At 36.1% G+C, this 25330-nt stretch overlaps 2 protein-coding genes across 2 annotated transcripts in view; one reads left to right on the plus strand and one right to left on the minus strand.

Annotated features, from left to right (window-relative positions):
* enah (ENAH actin regulator) overlaps positions 1–13495 on the minus strand; it is a 183366-nt gene extending 169871 nt beyond the window's left edge. Inside the window, exon 1 of the mRNA XM_056481597.1 lies at positions 13190–13495. Within this exon, the coding sequence (XP_056337572.1) occupies positions 13190–13194 (5 nt within the window). The 5' untranslated portion in view covers positions 13195–13495. The remainder of the gene's footprint in view (positions 1–13189) is intronic.
* Positions 13496–20539: 7044 nt separating this feature from the next.
* Positions 20540–23529, plus strand: srp9 (signal recognition particle 9). The gene is made up of 3 exons (XM_056445557.1): positions 20540–20717; positions 20984–21052; positions 23055–23529. The coding sequence occupies exons 1-3, from the start codon at positions 20646–20648 to the stop codon at positions 23172–23174; spliced, it is 261 nt and encodes an 86-aa protein (XP_056301532.1). The 5' UTR covers positions 20540–20645; the 3' UTR covers positions 23175–23529.
* Positions 23530–25330: the final 1801 nt, after the last annotated feature.

The raw sequence follows: 25330 nt of genomic DNA on the forward strand, positions 1-25330 counted from the left end.
ACCAACCAACAGTATCTGAGGTTTTCACTAAACTTACATGTACAAGCGTGAAAGTGAAAGATTAAAGCAGTGTACTGACGCTGTGACACGTTAAATTCAAAATACCGAAGAGTCGTTAGATAGAAACAAGAAGAATTAAATATCACCTTTAACAATTATAGTGAGACGCGATACAGCTGTACATCCTTGATAAACTGTCCGATGTGCACTGCTCTGGGCTGACTGCTGAACTCAGATGCTGCAGTGCATGACAGAGTGTGTGCGTGTGTGGTCACGTGATGTGTGTTTTCAGTGGGATATTGTGGAAGGCAGTGCCGCGCCCAGACTCTTAAATGGCCAGGTGCTCATTCAAGCAACGTGGGGGGGATGTGACTGTTGCGTGAATCACGCTAAGGGGGGAGGGGGTGACGGTTGCGTGAATCACGCTAAGTGGAGGGGCGGGGCACGGACGTGTTGGAGGGAGAGGGAGGGCACTTCAGCCAGAGCTCTAGCCACCAGGCCACCACCCTGTGCATGGCCCTGGCGGATGTTGATCGTTTTCGTTCAAAATTGCCATTTTAAAACTAAGACGTATTAGTGTAAATGGTGACGTGTGTATTTTTCACAAGCAGGTTGCTGCTCCGATGGGGGCGGGGCGGGGAAAAAAATAAATAAATAAAAAATCGTGATGCTGGCACAGCATCATGGTGGCATCATCTATCGACCCAACCCTGGTTTACACAAAACACCCAGCAAACAAAAGTATAAATGTATGACTGCATACAATCTTTTTATTGTTAATAAAAAGATGCTTTTATTTAAAAAAAAATACTAATAAAGGTTAAAATAAAGGTTAATGGTGGTTAAAAGGACTTCCAACCAGTGTTAATCTAAAATAACTTTTCACACACACAAAAAAGAAATCTCAGATAGAAACACTTCCAAAAGAAAAAAAAAGAGAGATAAAATCTCAAGTGCTTGTTCAAGGCCATTATTGCCAAATGCCAAAGTAGAAAACAACAGTATCTAATTTCACAAAAATTACATTTGAGCTTTCAAGGCCATTTGGGAAACGGTCTGTAAAATCTTGGAGTGCAGTTTGATGGCTCCTCCACTAAAGAATCGGGACTGTTTTGTTAAAATGCCCACAAAAGCCAGAGAAGGTTTTACAGCCAGCGTCCAACAATCCAGTTTCAGGGTCGAGCTCTATTGTTGCACACACAAAAGAGAGATGTTTTATTCACAATAGCAGGGCACTACATTATGTAGGGCATCGGGGGCCTGGCGACAAGGAATGCAGACCAACAGCCTCTCAACCTTCAAAGCTTCGATCAATTGCGCAGCTTTGGAAGCTTTTGTTTATAATAATAGTAACAATTAAAAAAGTATTACATAAACTCCTGTGTCATTCAACAAAAACAAAGCATTAGACATTGTGCGATAACTCCACTTTTTTTTCAGAAGAAACCATTGTGGAAGTAAAATACAAAACAATACTATAGTTAGTACTAAGCTCACTATGACCATTTTTAGTATAATCCAGGGGTCACCAACCTCAGTCCTGGAGAGCCTGAACTTCCTGCAGAGTTTAGCTCCAACTTGCCTAAAACACACCTGCCTGGAAGTTTCTAGTATAATTAGTAAGAGCTTGATTAGCTTGTTAAGGTGTGTTTGATTAGGGTTGGAGCTAAACTCTACAGGACACTGGCCCTCCAGGAACAAGTTTGGTGACCCATGGTATAATCAAGAATTGAGATGCAAGATGGTGGCAGTTGCATAAAATGAAAGAGACGTAAAATGTAGCACCAGTTTCAGTTACCTTAATTTATATATGACATTGCTATGAATTGCAATCTGCACAATCATCCAATCAGAATCGAGCATTCTAGAACAGGGTTGGGCGATGTCAACCAATTTGGCATTGGACGATGTCTAATGTAAAACATCGCGATGAACGATGGCATCATAGTCATAGGTGGCGGTAAATTAATTATTCATAAATAATAAATCATCTATAAATTAATTAAGACCGCATGGTCTTTGTTTTACCCATACCCAAATCGTAAATAAAGATAAGTTACACACAAATTATCACCTGTCAATCACTTTTTCTGCGGGACTCTTCTTACAATGGCATCGACAAACTTGGTTGGTAAAAAAGGTGCACAACCAACAGCAACCAACCAACAGTATCTGAGGTTTTAGTTAAAATTAACAAGTACAAGCATGAAAGCGAAAGAATGATGCAGTGTACTGACGCTGTGACACGTTACCTGATAAATACAAAAGACAGAAGAGTCATTAGATAGGCAAGATGAATTAAATATCATGTTTAACAACTATAGTGAGACGTGATCCAGCCATACATCCTCGATAGACGATGGCATCGTCTATCAACCCAAGCCTAGTCTAGAAGACTACATAAAAAGGACTGGTTTTATAATACAGACAAATTTAGGAAAAACTTGCCATAGCAAAAGATTGTGTTTGCTGATAAAGACCTTTAGAGTCTTAAGTCGTCTTCGAGATAGCTGTACAACTGTGCAAACTCATCAGAATTCTGTGTTGTGATAACATTCACAGCTGTTTCAACACTCTACACATTAGAGTAATTATCCATGTCCTCCTCCGCACGGTGAAATGCAAGCACCACGCTCTGCCCCTTAAGCTTCTTACAACCCCAAACTTCACACTTTTTTTTAAAGCGTTTTTTATAGCAACAGCACCCTAAAGGGAAAGTAGCTGCCTAACAGTGGTTCTAGCTTCAGAAACACAGAGGGATTGAGGTACAAAGGATGATCTTGGATGACAGTAACGAACCCTTCACTTGCTGTTGTGCTGCGTAGCATGCCATCTTGAAAATAAGAAGAGGGATGCTGGCCAGATTTCTAAACCTAACGCACCCACACACACACACGCAAAACATCTCATCTTTAATTCAGATCCTGTATCCGTTCAAAGTGAACAGGCCTAAACAATGGCACAATGACGGAAAGTAGATATTGGGGATTCTTGTTGGTCGCCTTCAGTCAGAGAATCGTTAGTTCATCTTGCGGAAAAAATCCAAGGACATTTCATTTAACTGCGAGACCAGAAGGCCACAGAGCACATGATGAGCACCACAAGCTCTCCAGTCACGTAGGCGTCCAAAACAACAAAAAAAGAGACTGCTTTCTCAGGGGGTTCGGTTGATCGCCAGAAGTCTGTGTTAGATGCTGGTACAGTTTCTTCAAGTCTGTCCAAGTTATCCAAGGGTACAGTTAAGTGAAGGTGAGAACTTCAAGATATTAATCATTTAGAGCTGAGTAGCTTTTATAGCTCCATTTTCACACATCATTTCATTGCCCCGAGTCAAAAAGCTCAATAGGACCAGTGATGTTTCCACCTAGAGCTGTTGAATAATGACTGCTGATTGATTGTTATTTAACCTGCAAGAAGTGGAAAAACTTTCGCATTGTTGCTTTCAGAGGAAGTACAGATGAGCCCCAAGGCAATGCACAATGCATTATGATTAAAAAGAAAGGTCACGAATGAGCAACATTATCCAAATAGTTATAGCGCGTCCTTCAGCAAAATAGGTGTTAATTAATCCAACATACTTGGCACTTCCAACATTCACCAATCACAGCCAGCTGGTAATCCCATATTCCCATTTCCCACAAACAATACTTGTCAGGTGACTATTCCCTTAAGTGATTTCCCAAATAGGGATTTTTTGATCTTTAATTGGGTAATCTATGACGTCAATAGAAATGCATCAAAGAAAAGACATGCACAAGGAAGGAGAATGACTTTAAAATTAAATTCCTAAGTGTTAAATCGTTACGTTAATTTCCTCCACAAAAAGGGTGCAAGGAACAAAATTGATGCACATTCATGACCAGTTCTCAGAGAACAAAGTGCTCTTGGCCTAGAATATGCATTTGTTTAAAGAGAGACAATCTAACCGTTGTTTATTAATGCATTTCCTTCAGAAGAAGTAGTTCTCTTTTAGAGATGCAATGTTATTAGCCACTCACAGATTTATTTATTGGCATATTTAGAATAGGCTGAGAGAAGAATATTATCCTCACTTATTTGACTATAGTCATTCATAAAAATAGGCCATTTAAGGCATTAAACTATAACTATAGCTCATTTTCTGTAACCGGTTTAACTTTAGCAACATTTTATAAATGTTGACGACAACTATTGTATGACTGCCTTTCCATTAACTGATCTCATGCAGGTAAAACTGTTTTTGTTTGTTTGGAGCTGATCACACCAAACGTGCATTTTGTGTTGAGGCGCATTTTTTGAATGATTTACTAACGTACACGAGCGTTTTGTGCACTTTTGTACACCTCACTTGAGCGTTTTGTACACCTCACGTTTTTGCCATTTCGCGCTGTGCACTCGCAGTTGAAAAGAAGTCAACTCTAAGCAGAAAAATCGTGTTTCGTCAGTCATGTCTTTTTCATTCTCCAATCAAATGAAAGCAGAGGCGGAGTTTCCGTTGAGGAGGCAGCAGCGTTTGTGTTGTCAAGATGACTACTGAGACATTTGAAGATGGAGAGACTTGTGGTTTCTGTTTTGAGATATCCAGTGCTGTATGACTGACAAATCTTGAAATTTACAATATTATTAAATATTAAAATTATACCACTATCAACAGCAACACACTTGCACATTACCCAGCTGATTCAGTCATTGTCTAGCAACATAAAAAGCCCACTGCACCTCACGTTTTTTCAGAACAGAAAAGTGTGTTCGTGTGATCGGCCACTTTGTCTGTTTGTTTTTCTCACACATGTACAAGGCCAATAAAAATTTCATAGTCATAGTATACACTCAAATAGTTTTGCTGCTAGTTGGAACTACTTATTTAAAATAAGTTGAAACAACACAATTCTTAAGTTTTTGGGACAACTTAATTGTTTTAGGTTTAATTAACACTTACATTTGCAAAAATGTTAACTTAATTGATTTGTGTTGGAGACAACATGAAGGAATGTGGTATATGCACAGCTAATGTTTTTCAGCCAATAAAAAACTTCCGGTGAAAACTTTCAATTTCACAAGTTTTCTTTTACAGCATCAATGTTGTAATGTAATTACAATACAAGCAGTTAAACAGACTTCAGCATTCATTTAGTTGTTCAAGTGTAAAATGGGAAATTTTCAACTTCTCCATTGAAAATATTGGGGTAAAATAAGCCTGTCATATTTAAAAGGCAGGGCAGGTGGAAATGGAATTTAATGCAGTGCAGATCTATCAGGCAGTAAAGATCACTGGTTTTTAAATAAATTAGACCTTAAATGTGGCAATTTTATAATAGAAAGACAGTTCACCTGAAGCGATGAGGCTGAAATTAAATGTCCGTATACCCATTGTGTAGAACACAGCATTTTTACAGTGTATATAAAGAGTGCTAAGGACAAGCTCTATGGGCAAAACAAACAAAATCCAAAATAATGGCAAAATTGTTGCTTCTACATAGACTACAAACAGGTGCTCAGTGTGAACACTACAGAATGGTTAAAGGAAACAAGCCAAGCAAAATAATGAACTCCAAGTTAACTAAACATATGGCAGATAGAAAGTTCCTTTCGCCTTTCAACACTTAGAGACACACATAGTGTAGAGTCAGTGAGGTGTATGTGTATATATACACACACACACACACACACACACACACACACGCACACGCACACGCACACACACACACACGCAGGAGGAACTGGTTACATGCCTCACGCAAAACCAGCTCATATTTATTTTGGTGCCTATATTAACAGGTTACACAGTTTACACTGCCCACACAAGCAAGCCTCTGTAGGTGCAAGGTGGTTTTAGTTTTAATGCTGAGCTTATTTTTACCTTAACATAGCAGGAAAAACAACATTGAGAATGCATAAATCTATTTATAATGAAAAACAAACTGCATTATAGAATATAAAAGCAAGTGATCAATCTTTTTTATTCATTGTCAAAGCCCATCAAGCAATTTACATTCAAGCAGCTTATTTCCTGCACCTAATGACGATCACATTTGTAATAATTCTCAAAGGTGTACTTCAATTATACATTTATGGCTGTTGATAAAAAGAACCTCTCAAACTAGTAACCCAGAAAACTCTTCACTTAGGCAACAAAATGCATGTGCGCTGTGAAAGTCCTTTGGGAAGAAAAAAATGCTGTGCTACGCTACCTGACAACAACTCCTTATGCATATGCAACATGAACTGTAGTGTCAAGCCTATTTTAAGCACTCTGAAAGACTTATTGGCCCTATAGTGGCCATAAAGCATTTGGGAGAAGAAGTGGGCATAATCACTCAATCCCAGCTACTGAATCAGTTCACTGAAACCCAAACTGCTGAGAGCAGAGAAAGCATGTGTGATGATCCCTAGCAAAATAAACTGCCAAAATGAATGAATTCAAAAGAACAGTGGCAGTAAGACTTGTAAAGACCACTCAAATTAAGTCATACATGGAGTGATTTGTTCATTAGAGACCCACAAATTGGAAAGCCATAACAGACTGTTAGATATCACATCCTCATGAAGTTCTTGAGATAAAGAACAATGTTTTAATCTTACCTAAATAAAAGGAGTGGCAGCCCCTGTTTACACCTGACATTGAGATGCGGTTTTTCATCAGGGCTATGTTCTTTTAACCTATTATGGCACAATCAGCTGATACAATTTATGTATGAACATGTAAGATGACAACTTGATAAGATAAAGAAAGCAGCATCTTTTGTTTCTGCTTTGACAGCCTCAAAACTACACTGAACCCTTGGCGTTTGTGTTAGAATCGGATCTAGTAATAGAACGTTGTGCTTTTTATTTACATTTTCCCCCATCAAACCAAACTTATGATTTCCGATGGCAAAGTTAAAATCCCTTCAATCCAGAGTGCTTCAAAATCGCATCCTATAATGTTTAAGAATTAGGTCAGTAGGCAGAGATGAGATGGTCTTTTAATGGTTGTTCGAATTAAGTCAAACGCAACCATTTACACTTGGGCTGCACGACGAATGTTAGGAAAAATCTAACATTGGGATATTTCCTTAGTGTGTGATTACATATTGCGATAAGACTAATAGAGATTTGAATATCTCTATTTTTGAAAGAATTTATCATTTTAGATTGATTAGGATGATTATGCAGGCATGTAAATCTGCATAAAATTTATAAATTTAAAGCATAGATAAATACAATAAAGAAAAAACAATAAAGATTCGGGTATTAAATAGAATAAATATAATAGTAATTCAATAATAATAATAGTAAGTAAATATAATAATAATAATACTAATAATAACAATAAATTGATTCTATTATTAACGGTACAATTGGACTGGACGATTAATCGAAAAGTAATCGAACTCTACATTCAGAACCTATAATCGATCGAATTTTTCCAACAAAAATGTTTTAATTGCTTTCCCTACCGTGTGTGGGGTCACGTGTCCTCCCTCTGTTTACACTTCTGCATCAAGCACAGCATATGGTCTGGGGTAGCCTTCACGCGGTCGCATACCCCTCGCCATGACTGATGCCTGCGCTGAACTCTCAATAAAATGTAACTACACGTCGCGACGACGCATAATGCAGGCTCTGTGATTGTTCGAACTGGTAGCGTTGATGAGTGTGGGCGGTCCGGAATGGGCAAAAATAAATAAATAAATAAATAAATAAAATAATAGTTCATTAAATCGCAAACGAGTTAAAAAGTTTGATTAATCGAAATTTTGATTTTAGGCCAAATTACCCAGCCCTACGGTACAATGTCTAATGCCTAAATGCTCATACAGTATCAGGCCTCAAAATCACATGTAAATGATAAATATAATCCAGACTCAACATTGCACATCTTGCGATGTAACTATTGCAATTGATCACACTGTGATATAGATGCTGAAATGATATATTGTGCAGCCCTAATTTTACGAAAGCAATCCAAGCAATATCCTGGAAGTGGTCAAAAGCTCAAAACATTTTAGACCCTATTTACACCCATATTAAGTATTGTGGATCAGGGCCAGGTTGAATGAAAGACCTTAAGCTAAGAATTCCCTTAGTTTGAAGGATAAGCTTAGTAAAGCTAAGGGTCAACATAAGGAATTTAAGGCTGCCATTAAGGATTTCCCCTTAATGATCTAACCCTCAAACTGTCCCCTTAACCCTTGCTACAAAGTCCTTACTAACCATTTCTCATTAACAAATTTAAGGGACCAAAACAGCTCTCTTAAATGAGAAAATGACAATTATAAATTCAAGCATTCTCACTCAAATAACAATGTTTTAGATGAAAGGCTTACAGGATTGTAAAAAGAAAAGAAAATCACAGATAAACAATTTTATAAAACCATTTCATTTATATGCAAGTATGTAAAGTATTTATTTTGAGCTCTGCGTTCACCTTTGGGCCATTCCAGTCAATAGCAGAGCAGAAACTACTGGGGATAAATATAGTAAGGTCCCATCTGATTTGTCAAATTTAGATCAACAACCACTGCATAAAATAAATGTAATTTATCCAACATGTCTGCGATTCATTCATTCATTCATTTTCCTTCAGCTTATTCCCTGACAATGAGGGGTCACCACAGCGGAATGAACCACCAACTATTCCTGCATACGTTTCGCGCAGCAGATGCTCTTCCAGCCACAATCCAGTGCTGGGAAACACCCATACTGTCTCACATTCACACATGCATTCATACACTAAGGCCAATTTTAGTTCATACAATCCACTTATACCACCAAACCGGAGCACGCTGGGGGAACAACATACAAACTACACACAGAAATGCCAACTGGCCTAGCCTCAAACCAGCAACCTTCTTGCTGTGAGACAACAGTGCTAACCACTGAGCCAACGTGCCACCACAATACATATATTGCATATACTGTTATCGCGATAACAATAATTTTGCGATATATTGTGCTACTTCAAAAACAATTCAAAATCAAAACTGATGAATGCTACAATTCCATTTGAAAGGAATTTTGTGATCATCACATGGGAAATCAATCTATACAGCATTAAAAGCCAGAAGCACTTGCCACAAGATGCAATACAAGTATGTGAATTCTGTGTGTTACGGTTATGAATTCAAACTTAAGAAACTTAATCCACTAACCTACAAGTAAGGATGCCAACCAACCAATTCCAGATTAAGCACAGATAGTTAACAATGTTTTGCCCTTGCTTTAAACGAAGTACAAATCAGTGATAATCCACAATGATTAAATGCATTCCTGATAGCTTTTGCTTTATTTAAATTCATGAGGAGGATAGTGAGGAGTGCAAAAGGATGAGTCTGAGCCACTGACGTCAAAGATAAAGAACTTTCACTGAGAGTTCTGTATCTAAATGAGAGATGAAATGGAAAGTATAATGGGCGACAAGGTGTAATAGAGGGAGAGAGGGCTGGGGGATGCAGATGAGGTAGACACTGTATCTCTACCAAAGAGAGTAATTACATAAGGCGGAAAGGGGAAGGGTAATTTTTAAATGGCCCCTTCAATACAATTGTGCTCATATATTATTCTGATTAGGTGTGAATATGCTGAAAGGCCTCGAGTTGTTTCTAATAGCAGAAAGATACAGCAAGAGCATACTGATGAGTTCATACAGACATTTTTACATGTAGAAAACCATCAAAGCCTTGACTGGACCTACACAGAGCAGAATTTGCTTTTGAATTAGTTTGGAAGAACACAAAAGTGCTTAAAACAAAAGTTGAGTTGCTTCTCAGTAGTGTAAAATAAATACACATAAATCAAGTTTATTTCAGCCAAGCTACCAGTAACTTCAAAACATGAACATGAACTATGAATCAGAGAGAAGTGTTATTGACCTCACCATGATTTTGGAAATTCTGGAACAAGTCTTTTAAAGATAGTAACTAACCTGAAATATGCAATACTAGTGACAGATTTTGACATATTCTTTAGCATTAGTCATTACAAATTTAGGGGGAAAAGTGAAGAACTGGATATTTACTTGATATCCGTTTAGTAACTGCACCAATAAAACACTAATTTAAAACAAAAAAAGAGGTCATTTTCTCTCGTTTTCGAATAAAAACCAAAAAAGCTTGTGTTTTGGTCATTTGACAATGTATTTTTTACTGTTAACAACTGCAAAACTATACGGTTTGAAAATAACATTGTTACAGTCCCTGCGCAAATTGACCTTATTCTGCGATGTGGAAGTGCGCTTGTTTTATTTGATTTGTTTTGGTACTTCTGATTTAGTTGCCTATGGGAGAAATGACTGGGAATACTAAACGACAGAAAACGGTCATGCTACTTGCTCTACAAACAACTGTGTTTCATGACTAAACATAAAAAGTAGAATAATATAATATCAGTTTGCAACACTAAGCAGCACAACGAGCCACTTTAAACATATAATAATCGAAGGAAGTGAATGAGACCAGAAGTCTCAAGCCAAAAAGATTTCAATTGCTGCTCCCACTAGAATAAGGTCAATACTCATTCTTTAGCATTAGTCATTGCAAATTTAGGGGAAAAAGTTAAGTACTGGATATTTGCTAGATTTCTGTTTAATAATTGTACAAATTAAATGCTAATTTAAAACCCAAAAAGGAGTTAATTTACCCTTGTTTTCAACAACAACAAAAACAACTAATCTTTGTGTTGGTCATTCGGCAAAGTATTTTTCACTGTAAAAAGTGCAAAACTGTACGGTTTTGAAAATAACATTGTTACAGTCTCTGTGCAAATGACAAAAATGTGCATTTGTGTCCAAGCCATACGTTTTGACATATACTCATTCTTTAGCACTAGTCATTGCAAATTTAGGGGGAAAGTGGAGTACTGGACATTTGCTAGATGTCTGTTTAGTAACTGTATCAATACAATGCTAATATACAAACAAAAAGAGTTCGTTTACACTCGTTTTCAACTAAAAACAAAAATAAAGGTTTCTGTTTTGGCCATTCTGTAACATATTCTTAACTGTAACAACTGCAAAACTGTACAATGTTGAAAGGAACATTGTTACAGTCTCTGTGCAAATTACAAAAATGTGAATTTGCGGTCAAGTCATATGTTGACATATTGACCTTATTCTGCGATGTTTTTTCGATTTGTTTTAGTACATCTGGTTCAGCTGCCCATGACAGAAATGACTAGGAATAATAAATAGCAGAAAATGGTCAAACTACTCGCTTTACAAACAATTGTGTTTCATGACTATACATAAAACGTAGGATAATATAATAATAAAATATCAGTTTGCAACACCAAGAAGCACAACGAGCCATTTTTTGTGCTCATTCTTTAGCATTAGTCATTGCAAATTTGTACTAGAGAGTTGCAAGATTTCTTTTTACTAACTGTACAAATAAAACGCTAATTTACAAACAAAAAGGAGTTCATTTACCATCATTTTCAACTAAAACAAAAAAAAACGTTGTGTTTTGGTCATTCGACCTCTGCATTTTTAACTAACACAACTGCAAACATGTACGATTTTGAAAATGACATTGCTAAAGTCTGTGCAAAAATGTGAATTTATGGTCAAGTCGTATGTTTGTGTATTTACAGTCATGAACAAATACTTGACAATTGCTCTGTACATTCAAAAAACGTATATTACACCACTTATGTAAAATGAGCTGCAACAAACACAATTCTTGAGGGTGTTTTTGTGGGGGGACAAGTTAATTGTTTTATGTTCAATCCGCTTAAATTTGTGAAAACTAATACCTTAACTTAATTCCCATATGCTGTCTCAACAAAAACATTATCGTGTGGAACCCAGCTTTTTTTAAAGCATAGAGGAAACTTTACTGGTGTGGGAAGCAAAGCTTTTTATGCTAGTTTGGTTGCTGTTTTTTGTGTCATTTTGGCATATCAGTGTGAACAGAAACTGTTTGACAGTGCCCTTTGGGATCATAAGAAACAAATGCAGCAAAGTGTACACAAACTTTTGTCTGGTAGTGTAAAACCAAAGCCAAGCTGAGCAATGCAACTGATTCACAAATAGGTTGCTAATTCAGTCAGGTTCCTTCCTCATACACATAATAAAGCCAACGGTCGTGTCACGCCATTAAAAGCTAGACACTTCCCAACACATGCTCGTGATGAGCAACAGAGAACAGCCTGGGTCTAAAAATCACACAAACCACACCTGTTACGGCTAACAAACATGAACATTCGCCTCCGCTCAATCACCCTCCCGAGCGAGAGACAATCCTGTTTTTGACACAAGAGGCAACCCACGTACATCTGAGGTGCTTTACTATGCAGCACCGCTGTTTGTAGGAAGACGGCTCGAATAATACAGAAGAGATTAATCTAAACCTAAAGGGAAGGTTATGTCATATCAGACAAACCCTGCTTTAGGGGCAGCTCGTGGTTTCTGCTGAAGGTTGCCAACAGCTGGCTCCATCTTCATGTGTCTTCAGCGGGAGTGTGGGAGGAAATACTTCCAAAGGCTAGAACATTTTAACACATGCTCTCAACCAGATCACCAGACACAGCGAACATGCTTACATCACAATGTAGTGCGATGGATCCGATCATCAGTCAAACAGACATTAGCAAACAGTCTATGAGCAGATTTTGGTTTGAATGTCAAAAAAAGAAAGAAAAATCTTAAATAGAATTGGCAATATTTTTTTATATATATATATAAATATTTCATAAAATCCCTATAATGCTCATTTGCTTTATGGCGTGAGCAGAAGTGTCAAAGTTGTCACAAACTCAACTTCCAGTACATGAAGCATCCTAAACAAGATGTCTCGAGTGTCATGCTGCAATGCAACAAAAATGACTATGCAAATGGCTATTTACATAATATGAAGAAATGCAGATGCATACAAATGTGCATTTTCCACACACACACACACACACACACACACACACACACACACACACACACACACACACACACACACCTATAGGAAATATACAAAACATGCAGTAACTCTCAATTTGGCTAATTGATCGATTTACCTGTATCATGATTTCATTTTAACAACATTCAATCGATTAAAAGCCTTTTTTTAATTTCTAGGATATCCTATATTATGAAAAACACCCATTGTTTGTGTATGAATTATTTATAGGCAGTGCGCAAATAACACACGCACCAAAAAAAACCTTAAACATCCTATCTGCCTATATTTATAACAATCTCGAATGGCTGCGGGTGAAGATTAAAGCAGATTTTTCTTACCTCATGGTGATTTCCGCGCTATATATTCGGCGTTATATAATTTCAGAGAGTTTTCAAAGTTCGCACTTGATCACAAGAAGATATGAATGAAACGCCGCAGGACCAGAGAGTTTGTATCCCGCAAAGTAAAAAAATAAAAATGAAAGTAAATAAAAAAGAACTCGGTCTACATGATCTACCGCATTGCACCCCTGTATGTGGATGCTGCAGCACGGAAGAAAAAAAATGTAAGTGAGAATGCAATTATCTGTTTGGTCTTGCAAGCGCCTGATCTTCTAATAGCGGCAGCGTGCCGCTGGGATCCCCTTCTACAGCCACAGCAGCGACGCAGAGGTTTTCTGCGCGACGTCATCACGCAAGACACGCACAGGTCACGCCCCCATTTGATAGTTGGAAAGGGATTTAGACAGATAGGCAGGCATATTCGTGACATATTTGTGTTAATGCTGAGCAAAGATTATTCGCATTATATTTTTACAAAAGTTGGAGGCCTTCCTTTTATTTTAAAACACAATTATCTACCTAATAAATTGCCAATTGCACTGTGAACATTTCACCAGTAGGTTCTTCTTTCCTGGAAATTGTGTTATTCCCACAAATTTTCACCACATAAATGCACTTTATGGAACAACTCTGATATAAGAATTTGAAATAAATCAGTTTTTATATCCACGTGGTTTAACAGAAATGTAATTGAGATTCTCTCAATTTTTGTCTTATCAAGTCTTGTCTTATGAACAATTAATGTCTAATTATAATTTTCCATTGGCTTTTAAAGAATTTAATGCTGTGCAAAAAGCAATTACTTTAGGTCTATTTCAACATATAAAATCTCATTTAATTTTTAATGAAAATGTTATTAAAGATTAAAGAACCAGAGCTGAACTTAAATGGAATTAGTGTGTTTGAATAAATATATTTGACGAATTTTGTTAAATAAAATGTATAATGTCCCAAAGGGCAAATTTTACAGGGCATCCATCATTGATCTAATAGACTGGAAAAAAGCCTGGCTATTACCTCTTAAGTACTGCATTCCTAATACAACAAAAGGGGTTCATTTTAAAATTCTTTATGAAATATATCCAGTGAATACTTTAGCGAAGTATATGGAGGTTGATAGTTCACGCTCATATTGTAAAACTGAAGACGAAAGCCTGATTTACATATTTTTTGAGTGTGAAAACACAAAAAGCTTTTGGAATATATCTTCATATAGGTAATTACATTGCTTCTTCCAGCCCCTTTCAACTACAAGATATTATTTGTTACTATAAAGGTAAAACCGATATATCAGAGAACTACATTATTAACTTTTTATTTTGTATGGAAAATATTTTATTCACAAACAAAAATTCTTGAATTCGCAGCCTTCCTTTTCACATTTTAAATTGAAATTTTATTTATATGTATTTATAATATCATTGTTACTATTATTGTCTTTTTTGTGTAAGATGGGATTTTGCATGTTTGTTGGTGAAGTCAATAAAAAAAGATAAATCGCATCCAAAATAAAACTTTGTTTTGGCATAACATGTGTGTATTATACATTTTTATTATGTATATGTGACACACACATATACAGTGCCAAACATAATTGAGTTCACCCCATTATGAAAATGAAAATTTTTATCTATTTCTCAGTGAATATAGGGAATGTATTTTGGTGTATTTAAACAAAACAGATATATTTATTCAAATAATATTTTTGTCACTAAACATATTTAGAAATTGAAAGATAATACAATTAAATTCAAGCTAAATATTTAAAAAACCATTACAACCTACAAAACTATTTTTTTTTTTTTATTTGTATTAAATATGTTTCTATTACATATAAAATTGGAATGTATTAGTTTATGGGCCGTTATCGTAAGTTATTTGGTTAGGTAAGCTCCAGATTTGGCTTCAGTACTGACTAATCTAATGTATATGCACAAATATAATATTGAATAGCTTCCTATTAAAAAGATGAATTTAATAGATAGATTTGTAAGGAGTGTACTTACGGGTGAAGTAAGAATTATTAGCCCCCTTTAATTTTTTTTTACTTTTTAAATATTTCCCAAATGATTTTTAACAGTGCAAGGAAATGTTCACAGTATGTCTGATAATATTTTTTCTTCTGGAGAAAGTCTTATTTGTTTTATTTAGAATAAAAGCAGTTTTAAATTTATTATTAACCATTTTAAGGTCAATATTATTAGCCCCTTTAAGCTAATTTTTTTCGACTGTCTACAGAACAAACCATCATTATACAGTAACTTGCCTAATTACCCTAACCTGCCTAGTTAACCTAATTAACCTAGTTAAGCCTTTAAATGTCACTTTAAGCTGTATAGAAGTGTCTTGAAAAATATCTAGTCAAATATAATTTACTGTCATCTTGGCAAAGATAAAATAAATCAGTTATTAGAAATGAGTTATTAAAACTATTATGTTTAGAAATGTGCTGAAAAAATCTTCTCTTCGTTAAGCAGAAATTAGGGAAAAAAATAAACAGGGGGGGCTAATAATTCTGACTTCAACTGTATATATTCTGAGCACTGTACATAGAAACAACCCAGGTAGCAAAGAATTCTGGCCCAGAATTGGCATGAAGCTGGCAAGGCAAGCATTCATCCTGCACTGGCATACAGCATGTGGGCCAAACATGGCCCAGGTTTAGCAGAGGTGGCACCATCATTAAGGCAGCACACAAGACATGGGCCAGATGTCAAGTGTAGTATTTAGTCCAGATGTTAAAAATTGATATGTGGGCCATGTAAGTTTGGCCTAATCATTTTCATTGAAGACACGACACATCAACATATCTGGTCCATTTCAGGCTCAGTTATGAGTTATGAATTTACAGAGACTTGAGTCTATGTTTGGAAGCCAGACTTGGTCCAGTCATGTACCCTAATTCACTGCGGCATGTGGGCCAAGCAAAAGCTGTTTGTGTGGGCTACAGAAATTTTGTTATGTGGGAAGACTCATTCATTCATTTTCTTTTCGGCATGGTCCCTTTATTAATCAAAGGTCGCCACAGTAGAATGAACCACTAACTGATCCAGCATATTTTTTACACAGCGGATGCCCTTCAAGCCGCAACCCAACACTGGGAAACATCCATACCCTCTTACATTCACACACATGCACTAATTTAGCTTAATCAATTCACCTATAGTGCATATCTTTGAACTGTAGGGGGAACCTGCAAACTCCACACAGAAATGCCAACTGACCCAGCCGGGACTCGAACCAGCAACCTTCTTGCTGTGAGGCAATCGTGCTAGCACTAATTTGAGTACAAATCTAAGATAATGTGGAAAAACATTACATCACGTCACTTCACGCAAAGGTAAATTCATTATTTTTATGTCAATATTTTATAGAGCATTGATAACATTCATTAAATCTCTCACCACACTGCGATGTCTGACAAGTACTGTATCTGTATGTCATTTGACTCTGACTTATGTTCTGTCTGTCACTTGTTCATAAAAAGAGCCTGTGGTGTGCTTTGATGCCAGAGTTAATCTGATGGTTCATCACAAGTGTTCAAAGCTTGTGATCTGAGCAGGGTTAACCCCCACATCTCAGTTACCAGATCAACTAGCCCTGTCACTCATATATACATCGACCTGTGTCATATATATAAGGAGTGTATGACTATATGTGGTAAGGCATTTGACTACAGGCAACATTAAAGGGAAATTATATTGAATTAAAGCCGAAATCTTGACGTCTAAATTCAGCTTTTATAAAGTCTACACTGCCATCTACTGGTGGATACCTAACTTTATCGAGGGCTTCAGAAGTGACATATCTTGCTTTCTGTGAGGCTTCTTCTAAATCTGTTGCTCATTTTTTTGGAGAATGTCCTTTTAGTAAATCTTTTTGCTTTGGTGTGAATGCTTTAATTGTTCAAAAGTTTTTTGGTGATTTCTCTTTAATTTATAGGCCACACACGTTGTTTTGGGGTTTTACACGAAAAGAAAAAAATCCTTATTTTAAGTTTCTGTTCAAACCTCATGTTATTTGTTGGAAAGTTTTATATGCATACATGTAAAAATACTACATGTAAACCCCATTTTATGATTTTTATAGAATAATTAGAACTGTACTGGCGACGCAGGGGTGCAGTAGGTAGTGCTGTCGCCTCACAGCAAGAAGGTCACTGGTTCGAGTCTCGGCTGGGTCAGTTGGCATTTCTGTGTGGAGTTTGCATGTTCTCCCTGTGTTCGTGTGGGTTTCCTCCGGGTGCTGCGGTTTCCCCCACAAGTTCAAGGACATGCGGTACATGTGAATTGGGTAGGCTAAATTGGCCATAGTGTTTGTGTTATTGAGTTTGTATGGATGTTTCCCAGTGATGGGTTGCGGCTGGAAGGACATCCGTTGTGTAAAACATATGCTGGATAAGTTGGTAGTTCATTTCGGTGCGGCAACCCCAGATTAATAAAGGGACTAAGCTGACAAGAAAATTAATGACATGGCTGAGACTCAAACCAGTGACCTTGCTTTGAGGCGACAGCGCTACCCACTGCGCCACGGCGCTGCCCTGCAGTTTAATATTCTTTGTTTAATATTCTTCATTAATTTTGCCCTTTTGTTTTTTGTTGTTTTTTTTCCTTTTCTTTCTTTCGTTCTTTCTTTCTTTCTATACCCTTGTTATACTTTTTTGAAAGCAATTCATATTTTCCTTATTGGACAAAAATATCTTAGTATGGTTTGTCTTATATACAATATAGTATATAATTGAAATAATAAATAAATATTTTTTTATAAAATAAATAAAAACTAAATAAATAAACAAAATAAAAATTTAAATATTGCAATATTCATTCATTCATTCATTCATTCATTCATTTACTTTTAGGCTTAGTCCCTTTATTAATCAGGGGTCACCACGGCATAATAAACCGCCAACTTATCCAGCATTTGTTTTACGCAGCGGATGCTCTTCCAGTTGCAACCCATCACTGGGAAAATATTGCAATATAATAATTTTAAAAACAAATAAAAACTCGTGCATGAACATCAGAACCAGTCTGGGCCTAATATTAACACCTGAAAAAAGACCAAATGAGATCAAAAATGAGACCAGATCAGAAAAAACTTCACTGGTGAGTATATGAAACTTTTGTGTTAATTGAAATAATTCCTGAGAACAAAATACAGTTCTGTTTGATTTTCAGATTGCAAAGTATTGTCATAATACATATATTGTCATATAAATAAGGTGATAGACGGCCTTTTACATGAGCAGCTATTATACAGTGTTTTAAAAATAGCAACGTTTTCAGGGCTTCAGAGAAACTTTGTTCACAGTAGTGATCCACACAAATTCTGTCTTTGCATGTACTGTGAGTTTGATGCCAAATATCCTCTGAAGCTTGTTAAGAGAATGGTTTATACAGTAAATCTGTTGTCAACAAAAGTGAGAAAGTGTTTGGTTTTGCGCCAAAACAATACATAGTTTAGTGTCATGTATTCATTAATTTTCCTTTAGCTTAGTCTCTTTATTTATTAGGGCATATATTTTACACAGCAGATGCCCTTCCAGCCGCAACCCAGTACTGGGAAACAGATACACTCATTCACGACAGCCAGTTTAGTTTATTCAATTCACCTATAGCAAATGTCTTTGGACTGTGGGGGAAACCAGAGCACCCAGAGGAAACCCACACGAAATGGCAACTGGCCCAGTCAAGGCTCGAACAAGCAACCTTTTTGGTGTGAGGTGACAGTGCTAACCACTGAGCCATTGTGTTGCCCCATAGTTTAATGTTTGAAAGTGAAATGTCAAATTTCTAATTCTAGTCCTTGCTTGTACTGTTTTATTTGTCCCTTCTTTGTATAACAGCCATTGATTTGCACACTATATTTTGTATTACCTACAGTATATAGGGCTGGTGTCTTGACATTTTATCCTACCCATCAGATTATGCTACAAACAATGTATTTGAATGGTTCTGAGGTTGGGGTTAGGGATTAGGTAGGTTTGGACAATATTACAGCTTCATATCACACTACTCCGCATTCAAATTTACACTGGCAGCAAAATCTGATGGGTAGAATATTGCGTCATCAAAATGTGCTTCCTAATTTTTTAATGGAAAGTTGGACAATCTGACATAGGACAAATTGACAGAACACCGGATTAAGAACTCAGAGTCCCCCTTCATGATTCTTGCATGATTCTTGATAAACTGTTAATGTGTATTTCCAGTTTTATTTTCTTTTATCTAAAAAGTTTACAGACTAACATGAAATAGAATTTTTTTTAATACATTTCCCATCAGGTGAGCCATAAGTGCAAATGGGGCCCTGAGATGCCTAATGAATAATCCAGCCCTAAAACCCTAAATAATATGTAAATAAATTAGTAAATTATGCATTCTAATTGGGAAATTTACCTCTAACAAATCACAACAAATGTCATTCCAAAGCAGTTTTACAAAGAACGCTCTAACAAACATCTATAGACCATTTTGAAGGATGTAAACAAAAACAATGGTCCCAACGCATTTTCTGTTTTACATTTTTAATTTCTACAGCTTCCGAGAATCCAAAAAGAGCCACATGTTGATAAATAATGTGATGATAGCTGTTTTAACATGAAGCTATGATTGAATTACCTCTTGTTACAGTTATGAAATAGTTTGATAACAAGCAGGAAATGTCCATGGGCCAATGACATGACCACATTGAAATGGTCTATGCTTTGCTTTTCGGGGTTAAAAGATTACCCCCTTGTTTTAGAAATGTTATGTAATTTTTTAACAGTTCTCACATATTCCTCTAGGTGGCACTCTCTGTAAATACGTAAATACACGTCAGTCTCCAACTCTTTCTATGGCCCGTCATGCTAAATGTTTGACACAGTACTTTCACACGAGACGTACGTTGTTTACCAGCAGACGGCGCGTGCGGGCTCAAAAAGCGCTTTCTCTTTCAAATTCCCGGGAGTTCTGTGGATATATTGCTTCCTTAAATGTGTAATTGTTTGATATTTAATATTACAAAAGATATGTACCTAAAAATTTAAATCACATTTAACAGTTTCTATAATTTTACCTTTTTCTTTCATTTTAAAAACAGTCATCGCAAATGACTATGATTAACCAGACCTGACCATAGCTGTAAAATGTAACTAATACCACGTGACAATATTTCACTAATCTCCACCCATATCTTCACTCACTTTTACATTATTCGTCATTCTACACACTAATTCTACTACAACGCGCCAATCAAGATCCTTAAATCAGACGATGTACACTACGTACTCTTTACTCGCCAGTGTACGTGTTTTCTATTGGTCTGTTCATTCACCGACCAATCAGAGTGCGTTTTTCCTCCTCTTAAGGTGGCCATATTTTATGCCACCTGGGTTTTGCTTCAGACAGCTGTAATTTGCTTCGCCGTTAAAGTATTATTAAAATAGATTATATACAGAGTTTAGAAAATCATGCCTTATTATCAGACATGGGAAGAGTTTGCGCGAGCTGCCGAGAAACTTTATTTGACGGACCCAATGAAGGTAACTGATCAACAACATGCTAGTTTGAAGCTGCAGGCTACACAAGCCTAATTTTCTCTGACAATGCAACTTAACTAAATTTATACAAGTTGTATAAATACCTATACAAGTTGTATAAATAGCGAATATCTCTATGTATGGGCTATATGTGAAATATATAATGTATTTTTCCATACATTCATCTGTACATTTAACTTCCAATCTAAAAAAAGGACTGTATTAAACATGATGAATACACTGTAATCCTGTTAATGTTGTTCTTTCAGGTCAGAGTGGTGCTGAAATACAGACACTGTGATGGAAATCTCTGTATGAAGGTCACAGATGATGCTGTTGTAAGTTATTTAGGTAAACTTGGTTTTATATTCGCTCATTCGTTCTGTGGCAGCTTGTAACACGGTCCTTATATTGTTTACCATGGTACTTTGAATAAGCAGTCTGAAATTGCGTGTAAGTATGACTTAAAAATAACTTTAGCAGTATTTAATTGACTGAGCAATGATGTACTTTGATATGCCAATGTCATTTTTATTTATATAGCACTGTCAAACACAACCAAATGTTAATGAATGTGCCTCACAATACAAATCACAAAGAGATCGATATAAAATTATAGCTAAAACAAACAATTCTCACATCAAATCAAAAAGGTAAGCTTTTAACCTAGATTTAAAAACAGAGGATATAGATCTAATACAGAGGGGACAGAGCATTACAAAATCTAGGACAAGCTACTGCAAAAGCACGGTCACCCCTGCATTTCAGCCTCGACTTGGGGATGCATAATAATCTCTGCTTTGATGACCGGAGAGACCGACCAGGGGTGCGTTTCCCAAACAATGAAATAACTTGTATGATGCATCGTTTGGGAAAAGAACAATGTAGTGGCCAGTGTTTGCCAAAACTGTAGTTTCTCTGTCGCAGATCCATTATTTGAACCACCTTAGTTATAACGTAAAACACCCATAATGATGCTCTAAACAGGGTGGAGTAAGAACATCTTTAAAGAAAAAATAATATTTTTTTGTGCAAATTGTGATTTTATTTATTTTTTATTTTATTTTTTTTATAAACATGCACACACATTTAAAAAAATTCAATGTTAGTTTTGGTAAAAACACGTATGGCCTATGTTTCCCTTAGACTTTGTAAAAGTCTACTTGCACAATTTGACAAATTCAAACCACTGCAGACATTTTCTAACCAATAGACCCATGTCATTTACAGTACAGATGCATTACTTAATAAATAACCTACTATTATTAACCTATGCTATATATTTGTTTTCACAAGCTTTGGAAACGTAATGTATATTCAGCTTTTAAATAATAGGTCACCTATAGCTTTCGTCATGAGCACCTAAGAAAAATTACTTTAATGTTTTAACATTAATGTTAAAATTTTTTTATTTATTTTTTTTATCATTCCAAGTGTAAATGTTGGAAGGTTCAAATGGAATAGGGCATAGGGGGGATAACTGGACATAGAACCCAGCAAGGAACTATGCGTCTAACTACAGCTCTAGAGGTGTAGTTGCAATTGTACAAGTTTGCGACGCAGTTTGCGGATGTTCGTTGGAACGATGGATTTGGAAAATGGCAAATCAACGAACTATGTTTGTAACTTGTGACCTTAGTTAGTTAACGATGGTTTTTGGAAGTCCACCCCTGGCTGATATTCAGTCAACAGGTCTGACAGATAAGGTGCCAGACCAATTTGTGATTTTTAAAAACCAAGGGAAGAATATTAAAAGTGACAGGATGGTGCACAGGCAACCAGTGCAAAGAGCGCAAGACTGGTGTAATGTGGTCATGTTTTTGATCCTGGTTAAAAGCCAGCAGCATTTTGAACTAATTGTAAACTGGGTTTAGTTGTCTGACTAATCCCAAAATATAGTGAGTTACAGTAGTCCAATCTAGAAGTAATGAAAGCATTATTTTTTCAAAAAAAAATTTAGAATAGGTTTGACTGTTTTATTTACCACTGCTTTTATCTCTATCATATCTCTAGCCATCATCTAAGATAACACCCAGATTTTTTACCCAAGGTTTCACAGAAAAGCTTGATTTAACAAGATTTACTGTAGGTGCCCTAGAAGAATTTGATGGGCCGAATTATTTCAGTTTTACTCTCCATTAAAATCTAGATAGTTATTGGCTGGTAATATGATTTCCCTATTTAGACTTTTGCAAAGAATACTTTTTCTGAAAGTATATTATTGGAAAAGCCTGAATGTGCGAATATAAAACCAACTTTACCTCAATTTAACTCCAAGTTGAACACTGAACTGTTGTCTTGTGTAGATCATGTTATATTGACTGAACTGTTAAATCTCAGTGTTTACAGTACAAGACTGACCAGGCCCAAGATGTGAAGAAGGTTGAGAAACTGCATGGGAAACTGATGAGATTAATGGTCTCCAAAGAAACTCACAGTGGGTCAATGGAAACAGACTGAATGCGTCAAATGAAACTGTTGGGATTGGACAGTTGTTCTTGACTCGGTCTGACTGACAATGAAGAGAGACTGATTTATAGGAGGATCGAGAAGACGTTTGGTTGATGATTTTTTTGACTGGTGTCCATGCGCTCATTTGGAGAGCAAGCAGCAAGAGCATCTTACAAGGGGCTGATATTTGTGTTCTGAAAGTCGGACAGCATTGTTTTCATTTGGTCTGCCTATTATTTAATGTTTGGAGAAATCTTTTAGATTTTAACCGCAATATCAAGGGATGTATTTCTTGAATGAGTCCGTATTTTGTATATCTAAGCCTGATGTACACTAATCCTTAATAAATTTCTTTTTTTCTTTCCGTTCTATTTTACCTTCTAATATAATTGCAAATCCGAAACATTTAAAGAGATCGTTACCCAAAGATGAAATTTACTCAATCTCAAGTGATTTCAAATTTTTATGAGCTTTTTTTCTCTGTTTGAAACTATTGATAACCACAGTAGGAATGCTAAGGCGGTCAGTGGTTACCGGTTATCAGCATTTTTCAAAATAACTCTTTTTATCTTCAACGGGTTTGTGACAATTTACGTAAAAGTATATGATGATTCAATTTTGGTTTAAGTCCCTTTAATGAGTGATTTAAAGGTAACAGCAAAAGGATTTTTTTCCCTTTTAAATACTTTACTATTTGTTGACTGGCACAATGTTTTTAAACTAGTTATGTTACTCTGACATTAATATTGGATTTTTATCTTTGCAGTTTCACCAATGAGTTTAATTCAGTTTAATATAAGTTAATAATGGCCACATTTCCTCTGGTAGAAATAAATGTTATTGTTTTAATACCACTCTTTAAAAATTTATTTATAAAGTGGTTAGCACATCTAAAAAAAATTTTAAAAGTGCATCTTAGTTATGTTCTTACAATAAAGATAAGATAAGATTGTTGGTTGGCTGCCCTGAGCATGGAAATTTGAGTTTGTCATCTTTCAGTATCTGTCCTATACCAAATGTTCTGAAAATAACCGTCAGTTTCACAGACGAGGCTTAAACCAGTGTATCCAAACTCGGTCCTGGAGGGCCAGTGTCCTGCAAAGTTTAGTTTCATCCCCATCAGACACACCTGGGCTAGCTTAACAAGCTCTTACTAGGCTTTCTAGAAACATTCATGCAGGTGTGATGAGGCAAGTTGGAGCTAAAATCTGCAGGACCGAGTTTGGACACTCTGGCTTAAACCTAGTCCCATACTGAAATGCAAGTCTGGGCTTTTTCAGCCAATAATATCCAGCTGCAGACCCACACATTTCATTACACACTAGATTCTGACTACTAAGTCCAGGCTTCCATGTGTGAGGGACTTAAGAGTAGGTTGATTCCTAGAAGGGCTACAGTTGTGGCTACTAATAATGTCCACATAAATATGGCATAATATTTGTGATGCTGGACAACAATTAACAGTTTTTTTTCTTACTGTAAGGCTTGCGGTTGGTAAATGTTAATAAAACAACAGATTACTGTAAGGGGTAGGTGTAACGTTGGGCATTAAAACAACAGGTCATCATTATAATCTCAGTCAAGTATGTTATGGTTCGATATATTGATTAAAAATAACATTTTAAATCTTAAAAAAATACCAGTTAAAACAGTATCAGCTGTTTTACCATAAGTTAGACTGTAAAAGATAACGTTAAGTGTTTTACCCATGGTTTTACCTCAAAATGAACACCAGTAGCTACAAAATGTTTTTTAGGCTTTCTTAAGACGCATTTTTCCTGGGTCGTCTAAACCATGTCTGTGAAAATATGCCTATAATTATTGAAATAGTTCGTCGTCAGATAAAGCTTTTTACTTCGAAAATTCATCGAGCAGTCCAACATCGCTTATCCTCCTGTCAGATTCCTTTCTTTTGCCTGAATGTCTCCAGTCAGCTGTAACGTGACTTTTAAATGAGTTTCCTCTTGTGCATCCTTCTGGTATCAGAATCAAAAACAAACTGATAACCTTACAGGTTATCTTAAATAAAGTTAGTGAAACGTTTGTGGCGTTTGAGTTTTGTTTTTAACGTCATTACTGCTGTTAAATAATTCAAATCACAACATGATACGAGCAGTTCGCTTCGTGTGCAGTTGTTACTATCATTTTCCCTTAATTGTAATAAA

This window comes from Danio aesculapii, chromosome 20 (genome assembly GCF_903798145.1).
Source record: "Danio aesculapii chromosome 20, fDanAes4.1, whole genome shotgun sequence".
In the NCBI taxonomy this organism is placed as follows: Eukaryota; Metazoa; Chordata; class Actinopteri; order Cypriniformes; family Danionidae; genus Danio; species Danio aesculapii.